The sequence below is a fragment of the Strigops habroptila genome, chromosome 1 (assembly GCF_004027225.2).
Source record: "Strigops habroptila isolate Jane chromosome 1, bStrHab1.2.pri, whole genome shotgun sequence".
NCBI lineage: Eukaryota > Metazoa > Chordata > Aves > Psittaciformes > Psittacidae > Strigops > Strigops habroptila.
The window spans coordinates 105825045-105852622 of NC_044277.2; the positions used below are offsets into that span (position 1 = coordinate 105825045).

At 38.7% G+C, this 27578-nt stretch overlaps 1 protein-coding gene across 7 annotated transcripts in view; it reads left to right on the forward strand.

The window, feature by feature from the left end:
- Nucleotides 1–27578, forward strand: part of RBM33 (RNA binding motif protein 33) — a 103806-nt gene that overhangs the window by 66321 nt on the left and 9907 nt on the right. For 2 of the 7 annotated variants that reach the window (XM_030509446.1, XM_030509473.1), the window contains exons 15-17: nucleotides 4651–5292; nucleotides 18566–18775; nucleotides 20193–20381. In XM_030509446.1, the coding sequence (XP_030365306.1) occupies nucleotides 4651–5292; nucleotides 18566–18775; nucleotides 20193–20381 (1041 nt within the window). Of the gene's footprint in view, nucleotides 1–4650; nucleotides 5293–9562; nucleotides 9897–11344; nucleotides 11706–18565; nucleotides 18776–20192; nucleotides 20382–21178; nucleotides 21264–27578 lie in introns of those variants that run through there. The other 5 variants (XM_030509463.1, XM_030509455.1, XM_030509478.1 and 2 more) reach the window with 5 other exon arrangements.

The window sequence follows — 27578 nt, forward strand, 5'->3', positions numbered from 1 at the left end:
AAAAGCTGTCTTGGAAAAAATAGAAACACTTCTGGTGTTTCCAGTTATTAACCATAGAAATAAAGCCTTTATAGATACACTTGGCAAGTGCTACAAAAGTGTGTGAATGTGTGCCCACACAGAACCCTTCTTCTCCCAAAGGGGACTTGAAAGAGAGCCTCATGCTGCAAGCAGTGTAGTAGCAGTTGTCCCTCTTCAGCTGTGCCACTGTGGTAGTCTTGTTCACCGATGCCTCTTCTTGTCGCTTCTACGAACAGGATTGCTGCACTAGTAATGTTCATTCCCAAGCATTTAATCATATTCTTAACTGTTACAATGTACATTGTTACATTTCTCTCCTTAGGCGGATTATAATGTTTTCCAGTCTTTGTGTGGTTTTTTCTTTCCTTCTAATTAGCTAACTTCATCCTGTTCTTTTGCTCTCTATGAAGATGAGAAAGAGTTAAGTTCTGTCATCTTTTCTAGCTGTATTGCTCATAACTGAACTGGGCAGGTTATTTTGCAAGTGTCTTCAACTGGAAAATTATTAAGACTTCTCTTCGCATCCTTCTTCCTGAAGAGTCAGTGGCCATATTTATGAATGCCCTATCAATTCAGGAAGCACCAAAAAAAAAAAAAAAGAAGCAGTATTGGCTATTAAAGGTTTTGCTTACCTTCAAAATAGATATTTGAAAGGTTTGCAACCTGACTGACTACAAGATTAAAAGCTATATTTCTGCTTTACTAATGGTATGCTTATGTTCCCAATCCTGTGAGGCTGCAAAATACTGACTTGCAGTGCCTTTGTTTAGAATAGCTGTAACTCTCCAAGATTTAAACTTACATATTCCTCAGTCTGAAAAAAGCATTCTGTCAATGGGACTGAAAAGTATGGGTGATGGCTGTGGGGCCCTAATTCTGCTCAGGTTGAGGTCAGTTTAGGATAAGAGGAGTTTAAGGCAATATTCAAGAATAATATTCAAGAATTTTTTGAGTTTAAAGGAGGGGGAGAACGTGGAAAGGTGTTGTGGATCTATTCAGAAGAAATGGACATTGGGAGCTCAAAACAGAACAGAAATTAGAATGCTGCATAATCATAGGTGTACTGATACTAACTTTGTAGTAAATATCCCTGATATACTGAAACCCTCACATTTATTCTCCCAAATCCAGTAAGTTTTGAAGTTGGGTTGTTGGATTTTATGTGCCATCTTGTTTGTTTGTTTGTTTTAACAAGGCTCGCAATATGAAAAATAATTGCTGCATATAAGTTATAAGACCAAATGTAACTAAATCTTACTATCTACCGGAGAAATTGGTACGTGTCTTAAATTCGAGTGTTGTCCAGTTTAAATAGGTTTGATTTCCAGATTTTTGTAATGATGCCTCCTGTTTGTGCTTAGAAGATTCTTCTTACCCATGTTTTGTTTTTTCCAGTTGAAGATCGCAAGAGGCAGTGTGCTTTCAGAGTAACTTAAACTTCTTAATTCTTTCCTGCTTGTCCAAGAATATGCAGGTCCTGTGTTTTGTAGGGTGACTCATACCTTCTGAGGGTTCAGGAGCTGATGTTATCAGCAACATGAAATGCAATGCGTATGTAGGTGCCTTATTTAAAGATACTTTGTGGGCTTGAACACAAGCAGCTAAATGGTTGCAATTTGGATCTGGCCTACCTTTTATGAAGACTTGTCATGATTTTTTTTTGGACAAGTTATGCTAGCCTCTTTTGTTTCTAATGTTACAACTGAAAAATAATTTATAAGCTGCTGAATAGATTGTGTTTATGTCACAGGTGAAACCATTTTGATTGCCCTGTCCTTGCACCATTCTGCTGAGGGACACAAGTGAGCCTGGATTGCATGATTCTGTTTTTTGTTCCTTGATAGCAAACTTAAGAACACTTGCAGTTCTTATGACTCTGCATTTAGTTCTATTAACTAGTAATAAAGCCTATAGACCTCTGAAAAGCAGTGGGTGGGTTGTTTGTTTTAATTCACTATATGAAAAGCAAGCTAATGATACTCAGACTTAAATTTCACTAGAAATTTTAATTTCTTGTTTAGAGCATGTCTTTGCTGTATTTTCTCTAGTCAATAGTGCCATTGTAAGTTATCCTGGAGAATGATGGAGGACAGCTGCTTCTGCTTACTGCTGCTCTTCAGTTATACTTCAGAAAGCAGCCTGTTGTTTTTCTTTTGGTACTTTCCATCAAGTGCTTTGGATCTTGAGGCAGAAATAAAACCTATAGCTAAGGCTTAGTCTTCCCTTCAAATCACAATGAAATACATTGTGTTCAAGAACTGTTCAAAGATGGATGAGACTGTCCCCCTAGAAAACACCCCTAAACAAAACAAAAGTCCCCAAACCCAACAACAAAAAAATAACTTCCACAAAGCCAAGGGAACTGATTTGCATCTCTGGCCTTTTATACCCTGTAGCCTTCTGTAAAAGGAAGAGCTGTATTCAGCGTACCATTTTTTCATATTGTGGAATTTTCTACAGACAAAGTGTGATGCGTCAATAGTTTATCCAAGAAAAAGGCTTCTCTGAATTTTTCTGCTGCTTCACCTACAGATAATGTTGGTTTTGGCAGCCAAACTTCCAACATAAGCTCTGAACTTTATGACACTTTGAAAGATATCTACTCTTTCCTAGTTGTGTAGGTTTTTTGTTTGTTTTTTTGGGGGGGCAAAATGCATTTTTTTACTGCTTGGAAAAATCTGTATTGGGCTTAACCTAATAGGATGAAAATCATTATCAGTCAGTATTGTGTACTATTTCCATCTTGACCCGATACACCGTCTTGCCTGTTCCATACGATGAAGCTCCTTATTACATACCGTAGGTCATACACATACATATACACATGCCTACACTTTATAATATAGTGTATATATATATATATTTTTTTACTACAGTCCAGCACGTCCAGTTTTCAATATAAGATGAAATATTTGAGTTTTCTCCTGTAGAAGCACGCTTCTGGTACTGTCTACCAACAGACACCTGTAATCTGGTTCTTACAGTGATTAGTCATTATCACCACCATCATAGTTTGAAAGTATAGAGGAAGATCAGAACCTTTTAGTATATGAGCATTCTCATAAAAAGGAAAGTATTAGGACCTCATCCCCAAACTATAGCCCCTATTTAAAAAAAAAAAAAAATACAGATTTTAAAAATCCAGTTTTAGAGGAGTCTTAGCCATTGTCTAGGCTGTATGTCCAGTGTGAGACATGCAGCTATTTTTTTGTAATTGTGGGAATAATCCCTATCAGTACATGCTCAGGGAAGAAGCAGTTACTGCTGTAGAAAACAGCCATTCAAGATTTGTGCATCTGGATTCTATGAGTACAAATATGACTGCTTGGCTTTTATATCTGTGAACCAACTTTATGGTTACATCTGTTCTGTTTTGTGAGGATTCTGGGGCATGGCAGGAATAAAAGCCCTTGAATTAAGAAAAAAAAAAAAAAAGTTACACATTTGGCTTGTATATGTGCAAACGCGCATTTGTGTTGAGAAGAGTTTGCACTCGTTTGCTGCAGGGTAAATAACAACTGTTCATCGTGGATTCCCAGTTTTTGAGAAATACTTTAATATTCTTTATGCTGTAATTTACTGACATGCAAAGTATTGTTACTTGAGAGCCTGTTTTTGTTAGGGTGATTAATATATACTGAGTAGAATGTTGTGCTTATTTGTAAGCAGACTCTATATGTCAAGTCTCTAACTTAATCTTTGAAAGGGTTGAAAAGAAAGAAAAGAATATAATGAAAAAGTATGCTTTGTAATTTTGAAAAATTCATGTGATTATATCGCAAGAGCAATTTGGTTGCTTTCCAGGATGATGAGAATCTGCATTTCCTTGACTCTGGTCCATATTTATACAGCTTTCATAAGAATCCGTTCTGCCAAAGGTTGAACTTTAGGAAGGTTATTTGATAGTGTGTAATACTTTCAGAAGAGCCCAGGGCTGGAATATTAAAGGCATTCTCTATATACTATTAATATTCCAACACTGCATTTGGCAACATTTTGATTCTGAAGAGAGTGCACGAGTTCAAGGTCAGAGAGATTGACTTGTGCTGTTCATTATAACCAATTATTGTGTGACAAATGAGTTTGAGATCAGGCTGAAAATTCTGTGAGAAAAATCAATAGTTCTAATCAGGGCCTTTCAGGTCATTTACCACCCTACCTTTTGTTACTTTGTCAGAAAAGAGCAAGATAAAACCTGTGTGGCAGTGGGTTGCCTCTGTATTGTTACCTTCCATTTGAAACATATTTTTGATACCTGAATTATATTAATAGTTTAATTGGTTTTAGAAACTTCTAAATGAGTTCTAATTTGTAAAACTTCATTAGTTTTTCATATTTTTCTTTTCATATTCTGATCAGATGTTCAGCCGGTGTTGGAGCTTTTCTGTTTAGGAAGTAGTATATCTAAGTCTCAAACCAGATTTGAGCTGTTTGTCTGTAATGAATAGCAACTAAACCTTACCAGCAGATACACTCCGCTAGTAGCCTTAATTTGGTATCAGGGATAATTTAAAAAGCTCTTCAGAGACTTACAGCTTTACAGCATCTGAAACAGCAATTCAGTGTTGTTTTGACCAAGCTGGGCATTTGTTAAGAATTCTATAAATTCATTTGTATTTCCCTTTGTAGTACCCAGATGAAGATGAAGAAACTAGATTGTATCGCTTGAAGATAGAGGAGCAGAAGCGTCTAAGAGAAGAAATCCTGAAACAAAAGGAGCTGAGACGGCAGCAGCAGGCTGGTGCTAGAAAGAGAGAATTGCTCGAAAGACTTGCGCAGCAGCAGCAGCAGCAACAACCTTCTACGCAACAGTCCTACATGCAGCAGGAGGATGACCCATCCGAGTACCCCACCAATGGCAGCCCTTACATACCCCACTCTGGCTTACAGACCAGGCAAAATGTGAAAAACAGACTCCTTGTTAGAAAGCAAGATACGGTAGTTCCAAATATCCAACCCAAACCCACAGATTTCCCACAGGTTGGGGCAAATATGCAGTATCAAGGACAGCAGATGAAGCCAGTGAAGCAGCTGAGGCAGACTAGAACAATACCTTTGAGTCCACCTCAGGCACCGCAGAAAGTATTGCAGACAAAGCCTGCTGCAGCATCGCTGCCCACGACACAGACTGCTCGAGTGGCTTCGGTACAAGCAAGGCCACAGGAACTGAAATCTGGCGTGAAAAGGACTGTCATGCAGCGGACAAACTGTGGTAGTGGAGATGAGCCCCATGTCGGCAGCAAAGTCAGGGTGATTAAGTTGTCAGGAGGGGTAAGTTTCCAAGGCTCATGTCATGTGTGTGTGTTGTCATGGTTTGTTTTTCTATGTTTCATTCTGTGCAATCCCCAAATAAAAAGCGGGCCTAAGCTGATCAAGGAAGTAGCAGGTTTAGCAGACCTAATAGTCCGTATTTTATATTTTCAGAACTGTAAGTTAGTAGCAGTTACTCAGAAATTAATGTTTCATGTGACACTTTACTGCCAAGCAGTTATCACTGAAATCCCATTGAAATCATACTTCTTCCTTTCAAATTGTAAGTTATAACTTGAGTCTGAAAGACTCCTCAAAGAGCTCTGAAAGATCTTCTTTTGCTAAAGGTTGATAGGTCTGATAGTTGGTCAGAGAAAAGGATTTGGATGGCCGTTTTTAAGGTTTGGTTATAAACCAGCTCTGCTGATTTGGTAGTCGAAGCCACCTAATTTGATTGTGTGCTTTTATTAGTGTGTTTTCTGTACACAAGGGAAGATTGTTGATATTTTCTTGGGAAGTGTGTTGTGAAACTAAGCAATATATCGGAGGGGGATGTTTTCTGATACAGGCTGGGTTTAAAATATTACCATTTCACTTCTGCATCTAAATGAGATTTCCTTATCTTTTGATGAGGGATCTATTATCTTGCAGAGTGTCCCTTGAGCACTGGTGTTGCAGAGGAGTCACAATGCTGATCTTGATGGTATTGTGCCTATTTAAGATCTGGGGCTTTGGTTAGAAAGTATCTTGACCAAATTTCTTCTGTCTTAATGAAAAGACAAGTTAATTTGTTAGGGCTCTAAAGAAAGTGAGAGGAGGGGGCACAGTGAGATGGCGTTGTCAGTGTGAAGACTGTCCTTGGGTTTATGCTGAGGAAGAAAGAAGGATGTGATATGGGCATAATGCTGTGGTGCATTGGAGGTGGTTTGTTTTGTTTTGGAAGAATGCTACTTAAATTATCCGGAGCATTCATTAGGGAAACTTGCAGAACTGCTGTAATATGTGATGAAGTGAACAGTGTGTTAACAGGGACTGAACAGGGCTTTGGAGGCTAGACTTTCATCTGTAAAGTGGGGAGAAAGTAAAAATGCCAGAGACTTAACTACTTCTTAGAAATGTTTTTCTACAGCTCATAAAACTTAAATGCACTTGAAATTGTGAACTGCATAATGACCATGTGGTCTTTCAAAATATTAACATAAATGGCCTTACTGACTACATAGAGCTGACAACAGCTTACCTTGGAGGATGTCTAATTCCTCCTTAGACATGGTAACTTAAGTACAGAAGAATAAACTGCAAGAAGCTGAAAGAAATTGATTCTGTTGGGCGAAAAATATTTATATATAAAAGTATGTCTGAAGGAATCCCAGTGGCCTGCAAGAGGTGTGACAGGTTTGTTATTCATGAATAATTGAATAAAGCAATCATGCACAACTTCTTTTATTATGTGGTGAAACAAAACAATGCCAGTCACCACTGTATACAACTCTTCTTAACAAATGGTTATCAGTGCCCACAGTAGCATTCTCAATGAAATACTTTTTATCATAATGCTCTTCCATAAAACCGTAAATGTTTTGTTTCAGATAAGTCTCATGGTAGGCAAGAGCAATTAGCTTTATTAAATGCATGTTACAACCCCTCTTTCATTGCATACAGAAACAGATTTGCTCTGTCCCTCTTAACTTTTGGAAACTGAGGTTTTAGCAAGGTAAAGCGGGTTCTTCACATGTAGCCTTTGTTACTTTTTTTTGTGTTGCCATGGCCATTTTTAGTTTTCCTTCCAACTGTGGAAGAATAAAATCAAGCATTGCAATTAGTTATTCAACATTGATCAAGATAGTTGATTAATTTTTAATTAGTGACAAGCTGAATCTGTGACTTTGTTTCTTTGACCACATAAGGCAAAAGAAAATATTGAGCAGCAGGGGGGCCAATCTTGTCCATCTTGACAGGATTTTGAAGAAGAATTAATTAAAAGGTGCTTGGACTCTGAATACTGTAAAGATCACATCACATTTAGTTTCTGTTTCTAGTCCTGCCATATGCTTTATTTATTTTCACAACTTTTGCCTCAATGTTAAATATAAAGCAAAAACCAGATCTCATTTTTTCTACCCATTCTCCTTAGCACGTAATAGTGCCTTCTCTAATTCCCTGCATTTGGCCAAAGGGGTGGCTGGTATCGCTTACGTGTATGTGCTGACTTGATCCTGTACTTAAGCAGTCCTGCTGTTGCTCTCAGTCCAATCCCTAGTACCCTTTTTTCTTTCTAGAGCTCCTTTGCGCAGAAATGTTTTGAATACCCATGTAGATTGAGATGGCTTTTGATTAAACGCAATGCAGGTTAGACACAATGCAGGTTCTTTTTCAGAGTTCTATTGATTCATGTTGGTAAAAACTTGGAAAGTCGCTTCTCTTACAGCCTGCCAGCATGATAGTGGAGTTGTCAGCTAAAGCAGCTGATTGAGGCCAGACCCGTACTAACTCTGTCTAGACCAAATTGACCTGAAACAGGAGCTGGTACCAAGAACGGTTTAAGTTCATATGTGAAAGCCCCATCCCTGGCAGTGTTCGAGGCCAGGTTGGACGGGGCTTTGATCAACCTGGTCCAGTGGAAGGTGTCCCTGCCCATGGCAGGGGGGTTGGAACTAGATGATCTTAAGGTCCTTTCTAAGCCAAAACATTCTGTGAGTCTATGAAATTTAGTAGGACCATCCATAGAACCAGGATTAAATGGTGCTGTGCTGCTGGTGATGTTTTTTGTTTAACAGGCAGGAGCTGTTCTTCTTGTATTGGTGAGATTAATGGTAGACAAATACTGCTAGAAGTATCTTTCCCAGTTTAAGCACCTGTGTTCATTTGTGTTGCTGGGCACTGCAGTACTGCAGAGGATCTCTGATCTCCAGGTAGGAGTATCCCTTGTTACTTAAGAAGTTAAAATGTCCTTTCATCTGTTTCCACAATATTCCATCTTGAAAGGATTTTGCTTTATAAGTATTTTCATGGAATTGTAAGAATTATTGATTAAATTCCAATAAATATTTTAATTTGTCTAGTTCACGTGATGTAGAAGATGCCTTAATTTATGGTTTCTTAAAGAAAAGGGAACTAGAAAATGATTCAGCATTTCTTTTATGTCAGACTAAGCCTGCATATCAAGGTGACACATGTTGGGTAATGTCAGTGATTTTTGTCTGGTTTTTTGTTTCATTTGGGGTTTTGGGTTTGTTTTTTTTTTTTTTTCTTTTTTAAACAAATCCCTTCCCTCCCCCCATGCTAATATCCCTTTAAATGTCATATTCCTGGAAAATAAGGCAGTGTTTAGCAGATGAACTCTGATTTCATTTATTTATTTATTTATTTATTTATTATGGAGGCCCAAATAACTTTTAATGGATCCAGTGTCCTTTATGGTTTGTGTGACAAGGCTTCAGAGCCGTCCTTTGCAGGTATAAGAGTTCAGTGTATTTGCTGAGGATATTTTACCAAGAAACCATCTGAGATTTACCTGGCTTGGTGAGGAGCCTGAAGTCAATCTTAGAGATACTCGTAAGAATAAACTCAGTGAAACTGTAGAGTGTAGGGAAAAAAAACACTTTAATAGATCACTTAAAAAGTGATCATAAGATCATAGAAAATAGGGGTGAAAGGACCATAGAAGTAATTTATTTTGTGTTGAAGATGGTGGTGAACTCTGTAGCATTCCTGACAGATTTTTCCAATCTTTTTCTAATCTCTCATTATTGGAGATTTCTTTGGTCATCTATTCCAGTGTCCCACGTGCACACTTAGGAGAATTTTCTTGCCGCAATTTTAAATCTATGACTATTTATATTAAACTTCAGTCTTTTCCAACCTTCATGATTCCATGATTCTATTCTGTGATTGAGAGAGATGGGAAAGAATTTATATGCCTCTTTGTGGCACTCTCTTTAAAAGATCTAACTGTTTCTGAGCACTGATAGCCTTCACACTCTCTTGATGGGGCATGTTTTCTAACAGTTGGCTGTTTGTGGTGCTCTTCTTTGGGCTCTCTGTGGTCAGTCTGTTGGGAAATAGTTCTAGTACCAAGCACGACCGACTTTCTTAAGCCAATATATTAGAAGTGTTTTTAGTCCTGGGAGAACAGGTTTGTACCAGCTACAACCTTAGATATCTTAAGATTATCTGTAATACATGCTGAACATGTTTTTTCATTTAGTTGGAAGTTCTGTGGGAAATGGTAGTATCTTAAACTCTCTGTATCATTCAGTCATCTTAATATTGTTGGGTGATTTCTCTCTAGCCAGAAAATAGCCTGCCATGTTCAAAGAGATGTGTGTCTGTCCCAGAGGCCTGAAAATGCTGGTTCTTATGCTGCACCAAGAACACACCAATCTTTGTCACTGTGGAAAGCTGCACAATGAGCATTTTTCGTGAATGTATAAAAATATACAAAACCACATAATATATAAAAATACATTAAAAAATCTCATTGTTCCCTCTTGCATTAGAAGCAATATCTTATTAGCAATCATAATTCCTGAAAACCTGGAATGCTTCATCTGAAAAGCTTGAAGAAAGAGCTGACAAGTTCTTTTGTTTGGAAAGCCTGTCACAAAAAATGTCATTGGGTTATAAAAAGAGAATTGGAATGGAAGCTAGTAAACTTTATTCGTATTTAGAATAATTGAGAATGTTAAGAAATTAATATGGAGTTCTAAATATGGAAAAAGACTGATTGACATGATTCTTGTTCAATAATGTAACCTTATCATACACCCTCGCTTAATGTTTGTACTTGTTTCTACTTGCATGTGTATGTTCAAGTGTAATTAAAAATATTTGAATTGAAAGCTCTATAGCGCCTTTCATCTAAATATGTCAGGAATTACAAACGCTAGGATTTTTGGCATTTCCATGATAAGTTCTTGAGGAAACCCTTTACCCAGCTCTGCAGTGCTACCAGCTGCGAGAAACAACACAGGAACTCTTGCCGTATGTGGTCCTATTATTTTTTTTATGAAGCAGGAGAATGGCGTTGCATTTTATTTGTATCCCACTATTTGAAGGAAGCATGGATAATGTCCATATTCTGTGGACTGAAGGAGCTGAAGAAACCATGATGTCTGAATGCCCAGAGACCATGTTTATCACTTAGTGTCAAAATGGGCAAAACCCTTGAAGCAGTACTAATGTAAATGCTGCTGGGAAAGGGCTCTGCCTGCCACAACCTGCAAGATTTCTGTCTGGAAATATTTTAGAAACGGATATTAATTTATTAATTCCACCTCAAAATAAAAAAAGGAAGCCGGGGAGCCCTCTGATATTCCAGTTGTGAAAAAGGCATAGTATTTTCATGAAACATTTGGAAATGAGCAAAACCCTGTCGTCTCAGTCCTCTGGTGAAGAGGGTCCCTATAGAGACAGAGTATGTCATGGCTTGGGGTAGTGAGACGGGCTATGTTCTACTGTTTGGGGCAAATTCGTGTACTGGGAAGATGAAATATGGGGACGTGTGGATGCACTTAGCAACTAGAGGGATTTAAGGTGACAACAAAACCAGACTCATACAGTACTTTTTTATGGGTTTGTAATAAAATCTTTGAAAGTGGGAAGAGATATTACCTAAATTGAATTTAACTTTGCTGTGGATAACTTGGAACTGAAGTGCAATAAAGTGTTTCCTATTGTAGACTGCAGAACAGGTTTCTCCTTTTCCTCAGGAGACTTTTAAATTGTATGTTGAAGAAGAGTGCTGCTGTCTCCTGAACACCCTGAAAGCAAGGCATTTGATATTGCTTGTCGCTCTTGTTAAGTCTCAAAGGAGAGTTTTTCTGCCATCATGTTATAGTGCAGAATTCATATTGATAGGATGTTGGTGTTACAGAGTATCTAGTGGCAGAGTTTCCTGCTAGAAATGACTAAAGGCAACTGTGGCTCTTCTAAAGTGCATTACAACGAGAGCTGGTTTTCAAATGAAAACTAATTGAATGCAGTCTCGTAACTTGGGGAAGCATGCAGATTTGTCCAATTTAAATTTAGTATTTCGAGAAGTCACAAATGCCTTTGTTAAATGGTATTTCAGGTTTGACTAGTTGGAATGGACCCTTAGTACAGAGGTGTGGGAGAATCCTAACACCATAAGTGGTTGGGAAGGGAGGTGACATGGGTTGTCTGTGTCAAGACTGTACAAGGAGCTTAGGGAAACACACCAGAAGGATTTGATGCCATTAGTTTTAAGCTTCAAGGAACATGAACTAGAAAAAATAGACATGACAGAAGAAGGCAAACTCTAGTTGTGCTGGTTTCTGATATTCAGTACTGGCTTTCTGTGCTGGTGTCCATCTGGGACATACTCCTTCAGGAGCTTTAGGCTGTCAGAAGTTTTGAATCACTGATGTTTTCCAGCAGGAGTCTTTTTTTCCTGATGATTTCTTTGTGTGCCACTCAAATTGCCTGTACAAAAAAATGTCTCAGACTAGCAACTGGAAAAGGAACCAGGAAATTTGGTCAAAAACATGTTTATTGACATTACATTATGTACTTTGCAGACAGCAACATAAAAATGAAGCTACTTCTCAGAGTATTATACATATCCAGACCAGAACTTTGGTTTTCTTGTAGCTTTGACACAGAATTCGTATTTTTTGCATAATGAACTGGTGGATGGTTGTGCTAGAAAAACATGTAGTTGTGATTCAACATCTTATCAGTTGTGTTTCTGTCACTCCTGGAGAAACTTCAGTGTAGCATGGCTGTGGCTTGGATTCTCTAGCATATCTTTGGCCAGTCCTTCTCCATGCCTTAATTCTCCTCTCAGGCAGTTGAGGAGATACTTAAGGTAAGATTTCTATTAGTACATGGGATTAAATGGAATTGGCTGCTTTTTCTACAAGATGTTTTCTTCTTCCTGTTCTGACTTTTCATACACCATTAGGCACAGAAGATAGTCATCATCACGTCATGGCTCACTGAAGCAGTGTAGCACTGTCTTTTTATCACAGGAAGGGAACTATTTCTGCATTTTATTTATTTAATGCTTAGTCTGGGTGCTCTTGTTTGAGGTAAGTTTGCTCCATGCAGAAGTTCTAGGCTGGGAAAATAACCTGTAATTCACTGGCTAGCACCGGAAGTGTCTTTTTTTCTGGTGTGGATGGGGAATGCTTTGGTGGTTCTACCGCTTTCTGTAGTGTGATGTAGCTTATTTCTGTGTGTACTCTGAGTCAAAACTAGACTTGCTGGAGAGCAGGAGTTTTCTTACGTACTGCTATTCTTGAACTTAAAAAAATACTTCTAAATGTCTTAGCCTTTAAAAAAAAGTCTCCAGGTGTTTCTCAGTGTCATTTGGCAGATTGAAAACAGATCTTCAACTGTTCAGAAATAGTGCTTGGTCATGTCACTTGGCTGTGGGATATTTGGCAAGTGATTAGGCTTCCTATTCCCACTTTCCCCATCTGTCAACTAGCCATATCAAAGTGGTAGAGCATTTGGAGCACCAGTCAAAGAGAAATAGCTTATTATTAGGGGTTTGCCTTTAATATTTGTTCCTGATAATTGTAATGAGAAAATATTCATATATATTAGATGATAGTCCTTCTTGCTTTACGTGGGTGGTTTTTTTTCTCCTCTCTTTGTTACATGGGCAACACAGTTGTTTCTGTAGGTGTCTGTCCTTTTTACTGTAGTCAAGTGTCAGTATCACTAAAATAAAAGTTTACATATGAAAACCTATATAGCTGATGAGTAGTAGATTCTGTTGTCCTTGAAGTGAAGATGAATTTAATAAGCTATAGGATGGTTTTTTTCCCCAACTACTGTGATACTGTAGAGGTACTCATTTCTAGAAATATTGACTTAAACTAGTAACAGATGAGGGGTTTCTCCTTTCTTAAAGGAAATCAATTACAAGACACTTTTGGATTGAGATTTCCCTGCAAGATGTAAGCCTTCATCATGCTACAGAGAATTTGAGTTATAGCGCATCGAAGAGAAGATGAAAACATTCTGCTTCTCTGTTCTTTTTACACAAATCAACCAGAGTTTATTTCCTTTAAGTGCTTTATCCAGCATGCGCATCCCTTTACTATTGGGTGATTTTGAATTAGCTTTATAAAGATTACATGGATAGACACAGCATTGTCGTAGTTAATAGAAACCTGTGCAGTGAGGTCTATGGGCTGCAAGATCACTAACAGTGCCAATGACAGTGAAGTATGGCCTTATCGAAAGGAGAATTCATAAGAGGCTGCCCTGGGACACTGCACCACTGTCCTTCTGTGTATCCTGACAATGTTATCTGTCCTCTCAGTACGGAGTATCAAATGTCTGTCACGAGTACAGAAATTAATTTAATGTCACCTGAAGACATGCAATTAATCTTTTAGAGGTTTTCATAATACCTTTACAGAAAGAGTTGCCAGTTTGGAGGATTTGGATTTTGGGGTTTAGCAGAAGATAAGGAAAATTAATTTTTCATCAGGGTTAATACAAGCTAGCAGGGCCACAAAGACTGAGAAAAATGGTTTGGGAATTTGTCAAGTGTTGTCACTCTAGAATAATGCTGCTTAACGTCTGATAGGTGTAATCAAGAGTTGAGATTTCTATAGAGGGGGATTAATCAATTTGCGCACTACAGAATGCAAGTTGGTGATACCATTTCTTCATGGGGTTTAAGAATGAAAATAAGATTTGATCTGTCAAATTGCAAGCGGCTCTGACAGTATCAATAGGCATTTTTATCAGTACATTTTAAAGCATTTGTTATAAATAAATTTGTCCTGCTAATGTTGGTGGCAAATAAACTTCATCTTCATTGTAAAACTGTCATAATGATTATGATAGAGTAGAGAGCTGCAGCTTGCTAAATTCAAGCAGTCCCTCAAAAAATTCTGCTTTTAGAATTTGTAATCTCATATTTGACAGAATGGTCTATGTTTCTCAAAACACAACACTGTGTATAGTGAGAGAGTCTCACTAATGACAAGCAGCCTCGGTAAGTATGAGGGAATCAGTTCTAAAATTCATGACCATTTTGTTAATGCAGTTTCAGATCAAACTGCACAGATTCTTCCACAGTAGAGCTTTGAAAACCATTCACCATGTAGATAAACCCTTTTGCCTTGATCTTTTAAGTTTTGTTTAATTACACACAGTATTTGAAATTAACTTCTTGTTTTGGCACTGCAAATAATCTTGCAGTACTTGAAATCTGAAAAATAGTTTTTATACTTTCCCCTGAACAGGACTCCTGCAACTTTAAAGACTGCATTTTCATTACTCCAGAATTAACTGAATAATGGTAAAGTTTCGTTCAAGAGAACCTTTTCCTGGCTGTATGTTGGGAAAGCAGAGCTTTTATAAAACTTGGAAATTCAGAGCTTTGAAGGTCAGAATAATTTGTAATAGAGAAATTAAGCAGTAGACAATAACAGAAGAACATTCTTCCCTTATTGGTTTGCAGACAGAGAATGGAAATTCACTTTTCTGCAGAGGACTTTAGAGGAAATTTACAGTGTGAAATCAGAGCTTGTTTCAATCAATCGCAGGTGTTGCTGGTGGACTGAGAAGCATTCTACCTGGTTTCAGCACTTTGTGCATCAAATTGTATGAGGCAGGCCATGATGATGAATAGAGGCATCTCTGAAAAATGTAGTGGTGTCCTGTACATGTCAACATGCTATAGAAAAAATCGAATTAAAATGTATTTTGGCAAGAGAAGACTGAAAATTTTAATACCTTCTTCTGTTGCTACATGTTTACATTTGGGGAGGGCAGTGACCTAAGCTAATGAAAAATGAGCAATATTGAAATTGTCTTTAGGGAAAGCAAAAGGTGATTTCAGACAATCTGAAACTGAGACGTTTTAAGTAGAATAGGTGCTAGCAATTTAGCTTCTATGATTTAGATGTCATTTTGGGTAGCTTCTGCGATACAGCTTCAGTTCGCTTACTTGCCTATAGCTTTGCCATGGGTTTTGATTTGCTTTATGGGTGCCAGCTTATGCATACCTCATGAGTGAAAATCAGGAGTCAATGTTATGAATGGTCATCCTTACAGTCATCTTTTATCATATGTCTTTTCTTCAGAATGTTAATGATCTCATATGAACGTGTGACCTGTATGTAATGTTCTGAGGTTTTGTATCTTTTAAGTCCAGACATTAAAAGCTCTTTGTGAGTGTTTGCTTGACTTAGTTCTTCTCCATTGACATGCCTGAAGAAGCCACTAATTGTCTTGCATAGAAGTTTAAAGGATGACGGTGGTGGTGAGTCTAATTTGCCAGTAAATACTACTGTGTAAGTTGTTCATTTTGGATCAGACAGTGCTTGTCGTTGCACTGTCATATCTTGCACTGGCATATTAACCAGTGAAAAAAGAATTGGTTCTAAAATTCATTGTCTGAGACTGTGTTGTTCTGCTTTTTAGGCACACAGTGATCTAGGAGTCACATTTGGTTTTCATTTTCTTAAGAAAACCACCAGATTTTGTCTTTAGCTGAAGCCAGGGCTACCTGTAACAGGAAGCAATGTATTGCTGACTTGCAGGGAGCACTGTTAGTTCTTGAATACCAAGTCGCTAACTCATGGACCTCTCTTGCGAAGTGGTGCTGCAGGTTCATCTCTGCTTCCCCTCTTCAAGTCATCTCAAAAAGCAGTGCATGTTCAGAACAGTAGTATAAAGAAAGGGTTTAATACAGTTGCCCTTTTTTCCTTCTTGTTGCAGGACCTTACTCCATCTCCTTTTCTTACCCTGTGGACTTTATTTATTATTTTGCATAGGTCTTCTTATTTCTGAAATGTGTTAATTCATCAAAAAGTGTGGAGATGTTTCTACCTTTTGACTTTTGCCGGAGCATCATGCTAGCAGTGAAGCCCAAAGGTGGCATTTGAGACCCCAGCAGGGAACAATCCCTGTCAAATTTTTCATCAGTGTGAACCACCATTGTGTGTTACATCTTCAACTCTGTGTGTTTAACCTACACAGTTTTATTTGGTGCTAATTGGGCTTGGTAGTTAAATATTGGGTGGTTGTTGGCCATCCTAGCCTTTTATGGGAAGTGATTGTTTGCTTTTGAAGTTACGGTAATGAGCGTGTTGGATGAGTTTTGTACCTGAGGGCTTCGCTTTCAGATGCTCTTCCTATGTGCTGGGATCGCTTTTGCTTTTTGCTTTGGAAAAAAACGATTGCAAGTATTTATGGTTGTTTTTCACAGCAGGCAGTTAGCAGAGATTAGATTTTAAACTCCCAATTATTGCGTTTAAATTCCTCCTAGAATCTTTTTTGTTCCTGTTAGTTTCATCATCTTCCAGCTGCTGTAGAGTGGAATAAAAGAAATTATTTCATCAGGGCATAGGGCTTACGGTGATGCTGATATTGAAACTAATACTGAAATGAGGATTTAATGCTGGTTTCCTGGTAAGGTTTTGTTTGCGTGCGTACATTTGGGTTTTTCGGGTGAGGAGGAGAGCTGTTGCTGTTGTGGTTTTGAGCAGTAATTAAAGAGAGAGACTCTAATTTCTCTCTAGTTACTGCTCTCAAAGGTTTATATATTGCATTTTCTGGAAAGCCACGGAGCCATTCAGTTTAGTAGAGAAAAAAAAACATATGTGCTTAGAAGTGGAAAAACTGGATGCTTTCTCACTTTGGACACTGTGATTGAAAACCCTTAAGTGGGAAGAGCTTCAAGATTTTCCAGATTGTGTTTTTGTAGTGTAGACAGTGCAAGGATGTGATGAAGCTCATTTCTCTGGGATTTAAGTAGTTGAGTTCTTGAAGTTGTTACCTGCATGTATTCGATAATACCAAGGACTTGATTTAGGGGTGTAAATTATGAACTAGTGAACTTGCAAACGTACATATTAACTGTACTGGACTATTTCTCTTCAAATGATAGTGAAGAGACTTAGTAACCAATCTTCAGTGTTTCTTTTGCTTTTGTTTAATCGCGGTAGAAGTGTAATGATTTTTATTCTCAATCAAGATAATCTTGCTCTTAGACAGTAAATCTGTTCCTTTTGCAGCCTTGTATTTTGTCTCCTTACCCGCAAGAAACGTGCCAGTTAGTATGAAACCCTCTGGTCCATGAGATATTTTACGCATGTAAAGGGAGTTTTGACTTGTGAATATTTAAGGAAAAGGGGAAAATAACCCTGTGTAAAGAAAGATGCTTTTATAATTCCTCTTTCCCCCCTCCCCCTCTGTTTAGACATGCTTTCTCTTTGAGAACTTTTGCAGGGTTTCTTGAGGTTGGTTAGGGACTTAAACGAAGCCTTCCCCCAGCAAATATGAGCTTTGCTAGTATTTGGGTTCTAAAGTTGGAGTCCAGTCAAGGTATAGATGTGCTCTTGAAACCATGCAATAATATGATGTGCTTTACAGATGCAAAAATACCTGATCTTTTGTCAGGCTCTGCTGTCTCTTGCTCCATGTGGTGTTTTTCAGGGATTGATCTGATCTAGACAGCAGGATACAGATTCAAGAATCACCAGTCTGTAATAAAAACTGAACTGTTTGGGTAGAGGCAGTGGAAGGGAATCATTTTTCTCTTAGTGCTTTCAGCTTATGCTTTTACTCTGCCTGATTGCACTGAGGGGTGTACTGGAAAGAGCTACATTGGATGAGAGAAGCACTGAGGTGGTGTTTTGTTGTGTTTGTGGTTATAAATATCTATAATAAGAGCTTTAGAAAACAAAGAAAAACAAAACAACCTTAGGGAAAAACTGTTCCAAGTACAGACAGTGTGTGAGGAAGGAGACTGCTTAAAAGGCTGCTGGTGTAGAAGTGCAGGAAAAGTATGTGCTCCAAAATAAATACCATTAACTAAAGAGAGGTTGAAGTTTTAAAGATGAGCAGAGTGTTTACCTGGTTTTTCCAGCCTTCACAGTTCTTTGCTCCTTCTGCAATGTGTATGTCTCTCTAAAAAATAATAGTACTAAAAAAATAATAGTAATGAAAAAATAATGCACACTCATAGTTTACATGTAACCCTGGAAGGAAAAGTTATTTGGAAAGAGAAGTGAAAACACCTTGCTACTTTGTGTATGAAAAGACATTATTTACCATTGTAATTTTAATAAAGCCTGAACAAAGTAAACCGTTCTCCAGATACCCTGGATTTATTTTAGGCTGGAGCACACTTCCCAGGCAGAGCCCTTGCCCGTGCCTGCCATGCTTGCCAGTTTGCTTTAGCAGGCAAACTGCTGGGCGTTCTCTGTGCACCGAGTGAGCTGGATGGGGCAGGAGGCTGCTCAGGGCGAGGGTTTGCAGTGCCTGGACATTGAGCCGCCTGTTGTGTTGTTGATTTCAGCAGGGGGGAGATGATGCTGGCTTTTTTCACCCAGAGGGCCAGCCCCAGCGGCCTCAACAACTCCTGGAGCCGAAACAGCAGCCAGTGCGGAAGGTCACATTGACAAAAGGAATGCAACAGCAGCAGCACCAAGAGCAGCAGCAGGCACAGATCCATTCAACAGCTCCTCAAGGAGTCAAAAACATCCAGGGAATCCATCAACCTAAAAAGGTGATTTTTAGATACATATTGCTGCTAGAAATTTTACTGTCTAGCTGTGTTGCTCTATTAATAGCATCCTGTTTGTCAATTGCTAGCACGGGGCTGCCTGACCCAGGAGATGCATAATTGCACATCAAGCTTTTAATCTAGAGAGACCTGTTTGTACCCAGTACAGGCTGGTGATGCCTGTAGGTTGTTTCATCTGCTGACTTCCTGGCCAGCACAGTAGTCCGTGGGGGAAAATGTGTGCATCCCAAGATAGCTGCTGTAGGAGATGGTATCCAGTGTGTTTTCTGTCTTTAAAACCATGATTTTTCTGAAGTTGTGCTTAAGCTTTTATTCCGGCTGTTTCCGGCATACATAGGAGTGCACAGCAACTGTTTCAGGATGCTCTTTGGTCGATCCTCAAAGTTTATATTGCTCAAAACAGTTGGTAATGTTGTAACTTGATTTTTGCACTGGTCATGCACTGGGAGGAGGGTTGGGGTGGCAGTGGCCTGTGCCTTCTCTGTATTTGCAAACCAGCATGCTCCCTGAAAATAGCTGGTGCTTTGATTTCAAAGTTAATTTCTTGTTTTTGAACTGTTGGCCATAATCTTCCTGCTTCATGTAAGGATTAAGTTTCCTTGCTGATGTGGAGGTGTGTGAAAAGTTGTTACCCTCCATAGGCCTTCCGAGTAGGAATGGAGAAACCATGTTAAGTGTTAACTCAATGTTAAGCGTTAACTCTGTTTCATGTTTGTTACTCTGTTTCATTGTTATTTAACCTCTCTCCAGCTGTTCAACCTTTCGTTTACAAGAGTTAAATCCACACATTTCCACCTCCAGAGCATACGGTGGTGCCAGATCCTATAGGATTTGGGGGAAAGGAACTTTGGAAAATTGTTTTAAAATTATTTAGCATATGCAGGTGTTCCATCCTGATAACAGACCAAGAGTTGGTAGCAACAGAGACTGCAGGCCCTTGAATCAGTTTGCTGGTCTGGTGGGTACATTAAATTTACCTGTAGGTTGAAAAGAGAAAAAGGAGAGAGATGACTCATGGGGTTTTTTGTCCAGACTTAAAATATGGGAGCTGAACACATCCTGCTAGTGTGGTCAGTGTTGAAAATTAAGTTACGTATTTTGGTCCGAGAAACTCCACTGCTTTGTTGATCTGTGGTAAAGCTGAGGCTTTTAGCCTCAATGCAATATATATAACTCAATACACAGCTTGCTATCCTTCTAAAAGAGGTTTGTATAAGCAGTGGGTGAATATTTTAATAAGTGGCCTTTCATATCAGCGAACAGCAACAAGCTGTTTTACATCACCGTGTTCTTAATCAAGTCTTTAAGTAAATCGCCAACTTTTGTATCACCTGTCAAATGCGGTGAGCAGAAGCTCTAGGTAAGTAAATCAAAATACTGTTACTTTTGTTGTTGGCAGGTCATTATGCATGGCAGAGGCAGAGGAGTAGCAGGCCAGATGGGCCGAGGACGCTTGATGCCAAATAAACAGAACTTGCGAGTGGTGGAGTGCAAACCTCAGCCCTGTATTGTGTCAGTTGAAGGGCTTTCTTCATCAACTACTGATGTCCAACTGAAAAACCTGCTGATGTCAGTGGGACCCATTCAGGTAGGTCAACCTCGGTTTATCATTTTTGTGCCAAAAGGCTTTCATTCCAGAAAGCTCAATTAATTCCCTGACATTAAATACAATGTGTGTTTATTGGTAATTTATGTTTGAAGGCACCCCTATCCACACATGCTACACCTGGTAGCAAAGACAAGCACATGATGATATTGCAGCACAGGAGGTACGGTAGGATTTTGCTAACCCTCACATTCCTGCTGCAAGAGTCTCCTTCATTTTGGAGTTCCTGTGCTGTCTCCCATATTTTCTTAAACAATACAAGTCTGTCCATTCTGTGAGGTTATTAAAGCCAAACCATCGTATCAAAGCATATTTTTGGTTGCTGTCCTTGTCTTTATTGTTGACTTGCACCTACCCTCTTTTTTTTTGACATTTACCTTTTCCTGTCATTGCAGTCCTGGGGTAAGAGCACTTAATGAGCCCTACCCAGTGGAGATTTTGTACCATGTAGCACCATTTACTTTTTCAGATGAAAACGCAGTCTATTTGAAGGATGTTATTTATCCTTCATTTTTATAGAGGATTCTCTTTAGAAGGGGCCTGTGAGCAAGGCAATGACACAAACACACACACTGATATATCTCCTGTGAAGCTTCTGTTCGCAAACTGCCTCCTGGAAATGATGTATCAGTTAAACTGACTTTAAGAAAACAGGAGGTTTTCAAAGCGCTGAAGGGCTTAGGAGGCCCTGTCTGACTTATTGTTAGTGCATTTGAAAATACCAGTCAATAAATAAAGGAACATACAGATGAGGAGAATTTTTTCCTTGATATTTTCAGTTTGGAGTGCTCCTTTTGACAGGATGAACATTTCCAGACAAACGCAATGCATGAATTGGTGGTATTCTGGGAGACTTCTTTGTTAGTGGGATCATCTCTTTCTTGCAAAACACAGTGCTCTCCTAAGGATGTACACTCTGCCTCACTTCTTCCCAATTTAGTAAATGGAATAATGCTGAATTATTTATGTCGTCAATTCAGAGAGGTTTAATTTGTTTGTGAAAGCAAAAATACTCTCACAACATACTTTGTGCCTTCATGTTCTGTGGTACTCTAGGAAATTATTCATACAGTTCTAAAGCACATTTATTCAGTGTTTACTTGCTAAATCTTGCATGAGAATTTTAGGAGGAGATTAATAGAAACCCTGCTAGGAGATACTCACAGTTGAGAGAAGTTATTGAGAATGTGCTAAAAAATTTATTCAGTACTTGCTGTTTCATAGCAGACTCCAAACTCTGGTCTCTCAATTCAATGTCACAGATCAATTTAGAAGGATATACTTAGAGATAAAAAACAGTAACTCATTTTGTAGTAGGATTTGATACATCCCTGTGCCCTACAGAACTTGTAGTCTTGCAGCAGCATCAGCTGTACCTTCAGAAATTAGGATTTCTAAATCATCATTTTCACCTTATCAGAGATCTCAAAGTAGTACTTTAAAAGAGATGTTTGAAGTTAGCTAACAGTGCAGAAGGCCTTTTTGCTAATTCTGCACTTGAATTTCAAGTGTGTCAAATTCATGCTTATTTTTTGCAATTTAAAAAGAAATTTCAAATCTGAATCAAAATTTAAGGAGTTATCTTCTTGCCTGGATATTGTTTTGAAATGACACATTCTGATTATCCAGCACTCCAATCCCTGGTTAAAGACAAAGGTTCCCAAACTGTAGGAATCATAGAATACCAGGTTGGAAGGGACCTTAAGGATCATCTGGTCCAACCTGGTAGGACATGCATCTTTAATGGTAGGCAAGCATCTTGCTTCAAAGTGACGTGCAAATGCAACTCAAAAATCAAAAGCGAAAGTGTTGCCTCATGTATCAATTTTTGCTGCAGAGCCATTGATCCCACACCAGCTCCTATTTTCAAATGCATAGTTTGGCTCCCAATTTTGTTGCAGTGTGCTTAATCCTGCATGTGTTTTCTCGGGAAGAGGACTTTTTACAGGGGCATGTAGTGACAGGCATGTAGGGGAATGACTTTAAACTGAAAGGGGTTAGATTTAGATAAGACATTAGGAAAAAATTCTTCCCTATGAGGGTGGTGAGGCGCTGGCACAGGTTGCCCAGAGAAGCTGTGGCTGCCCAATTCCTGGCAGTGTTCAAGGCCAGGTTGGACGGGGCTTGGAGCAACCTGGTCTATTTAAGGTCTCCCTGCCTATGGCAGGAGGGTTGGAACTAGATCTTTAAGGTTTCTTCCTACCCAAACCGTTCTATGATTCTGTAACAGAAAGTTTTAACATATTTATGAAGAAAGTCACTCCATTATCAATGGAGTGAATAGGGGAGGATGAGATTACTTTGTTTTTCTGGGTACAAAAGGGTTGGGTTTGTATTTTAGCTTTTTCATATCAGTATCATTATTGAGCTGCAAGTACCTTGCACAAGCCTTGAAAATGGGAATTTAAAAACTCTTCTCAATTCATAATGTTCAATGCTTCTAGTTTTGCCATCAGCTTGCATTGAGGTGGTGGTTCTGTGAGCCAGGGTTTGGGAATAGCTGGGCGTGCATAAGAGAAGATGAAGGAGACTTCTACAGTTGAAGTTGGTGGTTCAGCATTTTTTCCCCTCCATACCCTAGAAATGGAGAAAATTATCTTTTCCCATGTATGACCTTTGAAATACCCTTTATTGCCTAATCACTAAAGACTCTTTAGTTCTCATCCTTGCTTCATTAAAGCTGCTCTGTTATTAACATAGGAGAATAAAATACCATTAAGATTCTTGAGATACTGAATAGAAGAAAAATCTTTGGGGCTCCAGGAACAGCCCCTGATTCATAGCTGCATTTTACAGCTCAAATATGATTAAATTAGCAGGAAAACTGCTTCCTTTAAGCATACAGTTTGCTGTCAGACTCTTTTCTGGAGAGGATAAGCTTTCAGGTACAAATAATGTACCTTCAGTAAAATCAGAGTGCTCAAGCTAAAATAATTACATGCTATAAATGAAATTATGTATTCCAAAGTGTTGAAAAGTACAGAAGATTTCTGAGCACATCACCAAAATGGAGCCTCCTGGGGACTGTGCTAGAGCAGTAACATTCAGTACACATCCATTCAGAACCACTTGCTGAACTAGATTACTAATGGGTTGCAAAGGTCAGGAAAAACACAGTGCATTCTTTTGGAGCTCTTAAATCTGGTTTTAATGTTTATACTGTCTCTGGAGTGTTCAGCTAGTTATTTCCACCTTCATATTTTTTTTAGGATGGTGACAGATACAGGGGATCACTTACTAGACCTCCAGATAATTTGAGTACTGAGTGATCATTCTGTGGAGGTGTTCCATCATCATCTTTAATTGTATGTTCTTACATGAAGTGGTTGCAAACATACAACATCAGCACAAAAATCTCAGTATTGCTCTGTGAAGATTTAAGATTACAAATTCTAATGTTAAAAAAAAGGGAGGGAGGGAGAAATACTAAAAAAAACCCACTCCACTGTTGTGTATCAGAGTTGATGAGAATGTTGCAACTGTAGGTGTATTTTGAGTAGTTTTACAAGTACAAGTTTGGCTCTGATGATGTTGTCATTTCTTTTCTGGTCTTAAGACGGAAAAACAATTCCTGTGTTGGTGTGTTTCTCTTTGCTTTCTTAGTGAGACAGCGCTACCTAGTGCTCAGTTAGGGTAAAGGCAGCTATCTGCGCTGACACTATTCAAATTGCTGAATTTAGTTTCAAGACTTAGCAGTGGAAATGACAAGCACACATGGATGAGTACTCCCAAGACATGAGCGCCCTTGCAGGTCAGCAGGGTGGTTCTCCGTGTGATGTGGCACACGAGGTGCACAGAGCTGGTGTGGCGACCTGTGTAGTCTTCCCACCTGTAAAAACATTTTCAGCTGTTGCAGAAGCTGTGGGTGGTCCTGCTCCATTCCTGGGGCTGTGGGAAGAGAAGAGAAGCTCTATCATGAGCCTGTCCAGTTCAGCCCTGCTCTGGAGCAGTATGTGAGCTACAGATGCCCATCTCAATGAGAGAAGGAGATCCTTTCTTCTCCCCTCATCTTGCATACAGAGATGGAAAGCTGAGCACTTTTAAAGTATGAAGTCAAAAGTGGCAGCAAAGCAGGAGGGAGGGACAGAAGGTGGAAGAGATCATTTGCAACAGCTGAGGATAAAATAAATACATTCTGTCCCAGCCTCTGTGCCTGTTGGAAATGACTAGGAAGTATCGCTCCCAGGAAGGATGCTTCAGGTGTCAGGAGACTGCGGGGATAATAAAAATGTGTCAGCATTTATTGATGGGAGGGAACAATAAATAGAATCTGATCTTTCTTTTTAGGAAGTGCCTGCCATGCTGCTGTTTGACTTGTTGCAGAGCAGGTTGGATCACACACTGGAGATGATGTTGGTTAGAAAAGTTTACAGTTTCTGCATAGACCCTTTTTAGCAGCTTTGTATGGACTGCCACTGCTAATCCCAAACTCACCGGTGAACTGAATTTGCAGTCCGTTAGGTAGTCCATTTACTTTAGTGAAAGAAATTGAGTAAATGAGGAAACTTTTATTTCTCATATGTCTCCTAGAATTGAAATGAGTGCTTGGTCCTGTCTCACTCCTGCCTGCTTGGTTTCCATCTCCCAGTGCTCTGTTATCTGCTCTGTTATCTCCCTTTTAACTTGTCTGTGTAACCTCTGAGAGTTTTGGTGTCAAAGATGTTTGTTCTCTGCAAGCGATCTCTTGCTTTCTACTCATGGATGTCCTGCTGCTTGTCTCAAGGCTCTTTGTTTTGAAGCAAAACTTAACTAGAGATTATTGTGCTGCTACTATCATACAGGCTATTTCAGTATTATTTTCACTGATATCATAGAATCATTGAATATTGTAAAAGTGTAGATTTAATTACAGAGCTTTTGTAAAGGAGGAATTTGAGGGCAGTGTCTGCAGACCTGAAGAAATGTCTGCAGAGGGAGTAGTCCTTTTATGATATTCATGCTTTAGCCACTGCTAATAGTTCAGTTGCAGAAAAAGCCAGAGCCCCTGTTTAATTTTTTTAAGTTGTTGAATTAAATAGTATGTTTTAAAAGAGTTTGTAGGCAAACTCTCAATCAAAAAACATGAGTGATCATGAAATACTGGTTTTATGGCATTATCTACTCAATACAAGGTATGCATCTTCCCATGGTGGTGCCTAAGGAAGCAGAAAAGGGAGATAATCAAGTCAGCATGAGCTCTATGCTGCCTAAATCCTTTCCGTATAAAATACTCCTCCTTAGCCTCAACTAGATTTTTATTTTTGATGCTGGGAATGTGTCAGAATATAATCTCTGGAATACAGAGTCAAATGGGAACATGCCAAGAATACCTCAGATCTCAGGTTGGTCCCAGGAAATTCTGTGCGGTAGATCTGTACATCCAAATCTGTAAGCAGTCGTTTGAAATCCCTTGGAAGTTATTGTATGTATTGTCAATCCTTTACACCTGAGTGGATCCGGGAAGGGGTTTTCATCCTCTGGTGAACATCTTACTAGGTCAACTTAAAGAGAAATGTGAATGAAGTTGTTTTCTCAGAGCTGTGACGTTTGGGAGGATTGTGATGTTTCAACTTAGGAATTCATGATAGAAGGCAATTCTAGTGGAGTGCGGTGTGACAACGGGGAAAGCTCCTGTGGAGGAAACATGCATGTCCTCTCATTAAATAGGAGGTCAAGTATTGCCCAGTAAAACCAGCCTGTCTCCAGAGGCAGTGCTGCGTGGCTGGTTGTTTCCTGCCTCCCCTGGCCTTTCAAAATCAGTAGGTTACAGAATAATACTAAATTCAGATCAAATTCCTAATGAGCCATGATACTTTGGGAAAGATAGACTCATATTTTTATCACTGGAGATCATAAGACTAAGGATTATGTTAGTACTATGTGCTATTTGAAAATGAGAGAACAGCTGTCATTAGTACTATGTTGAAGACCCTTCTGATGCTCTTAGCTTCTTTGTGGTACTGCCTCTGGTCTAAAACCAACACACTGAAGTACTTTTTCAGAATGTGTATTGGGTTTGCATGGCAAAACCTGAATTTATTTTTTTTTTTAATACCTAAGTAAGGTATATATACCTAATACACCTAAACAAACATGGAGTGATTGTGCACCATTTCCACTACCATAGTTTAAATGCAGTGGAGGCTGAGAATTTGTTTTCAAACCATTTGAATTAACATTTTTCAGACAGTTTCCAACTGGAGAAGTATCATTTGTGTAGCATTAGTTCATCCTTTCTTTTTGCAGTGCTTAATTCTCTTTCTGGTTAAAGCATAGGCACATGTAACTGCAGTAGTTGAGAAGACCCTGATGCTAGAAGTTATTGCCTTACTCCTGGGTTGTGTAATTGAAGGTGTTCGGGCAGTTCAGCGAAGGATCAGATGGGTTGGCTTTTTATTTCCACAGTTGTCTGTATTGACAAGTGAAATTAAATCTGATAAAAATGTTTTTCAATAGACTTATCCAAGAATTGATGTCTTGTTGCCAAAGCAACTGAGCATTAAAATTATAATATATTTAGTGTTTTAATTGCCTTTTTTTTTCTTTGAAAAATAAGGCAATAAAACAACGTAAGAACAGGCTGTGATATAATACTCAAGCTAGTCAGCCAATAAACTTTATTAATTTGTATGAAAGTATAAATAAGTTGTCTATAATGATATTTAGATACTTCAGCTAATTTCATTAGTAAGTCTGTACTATACCAGAATGTCTTCCTTTAGTCAATTTTATACGCTAATTACTTTTATTAATTTTTCATTATGGATGTATAAACTGCAAAATCAAATTTTGCTTTATGCATCTCAAGAACATTAATGCAATAATAGCTCAATTCTTGTGGAAAAAGTCACTGAATGTAGATTCTCTTCTTCAACTGATCACAGCATGGGTCTGGACAATAAAGCATTGGGAGAATCTCCTGTGGTTGAGTGAGACCTGACATTGTGAGGGTTGATTGTCAGCAAGAGGGCTGGAGATGGTTCAGTAATGGGGAGAGAAGCAGGTGACAGCAGGACATTCAGGCTACAGCTGAAGGGATATGTCCCTGGGTTCTTTTCCAGCTCTTCTGTTCTCTGAAATACTCATCCTTTCAGTGATTCAAACAGCTTTTCTCATATTAAAAGTGTCAAGTTCCTTGAAAGGAACAGATTTACTTCTCTTTTGTTTTTTGTTCTCTTTTTTTAATCACAATTCAGAGAT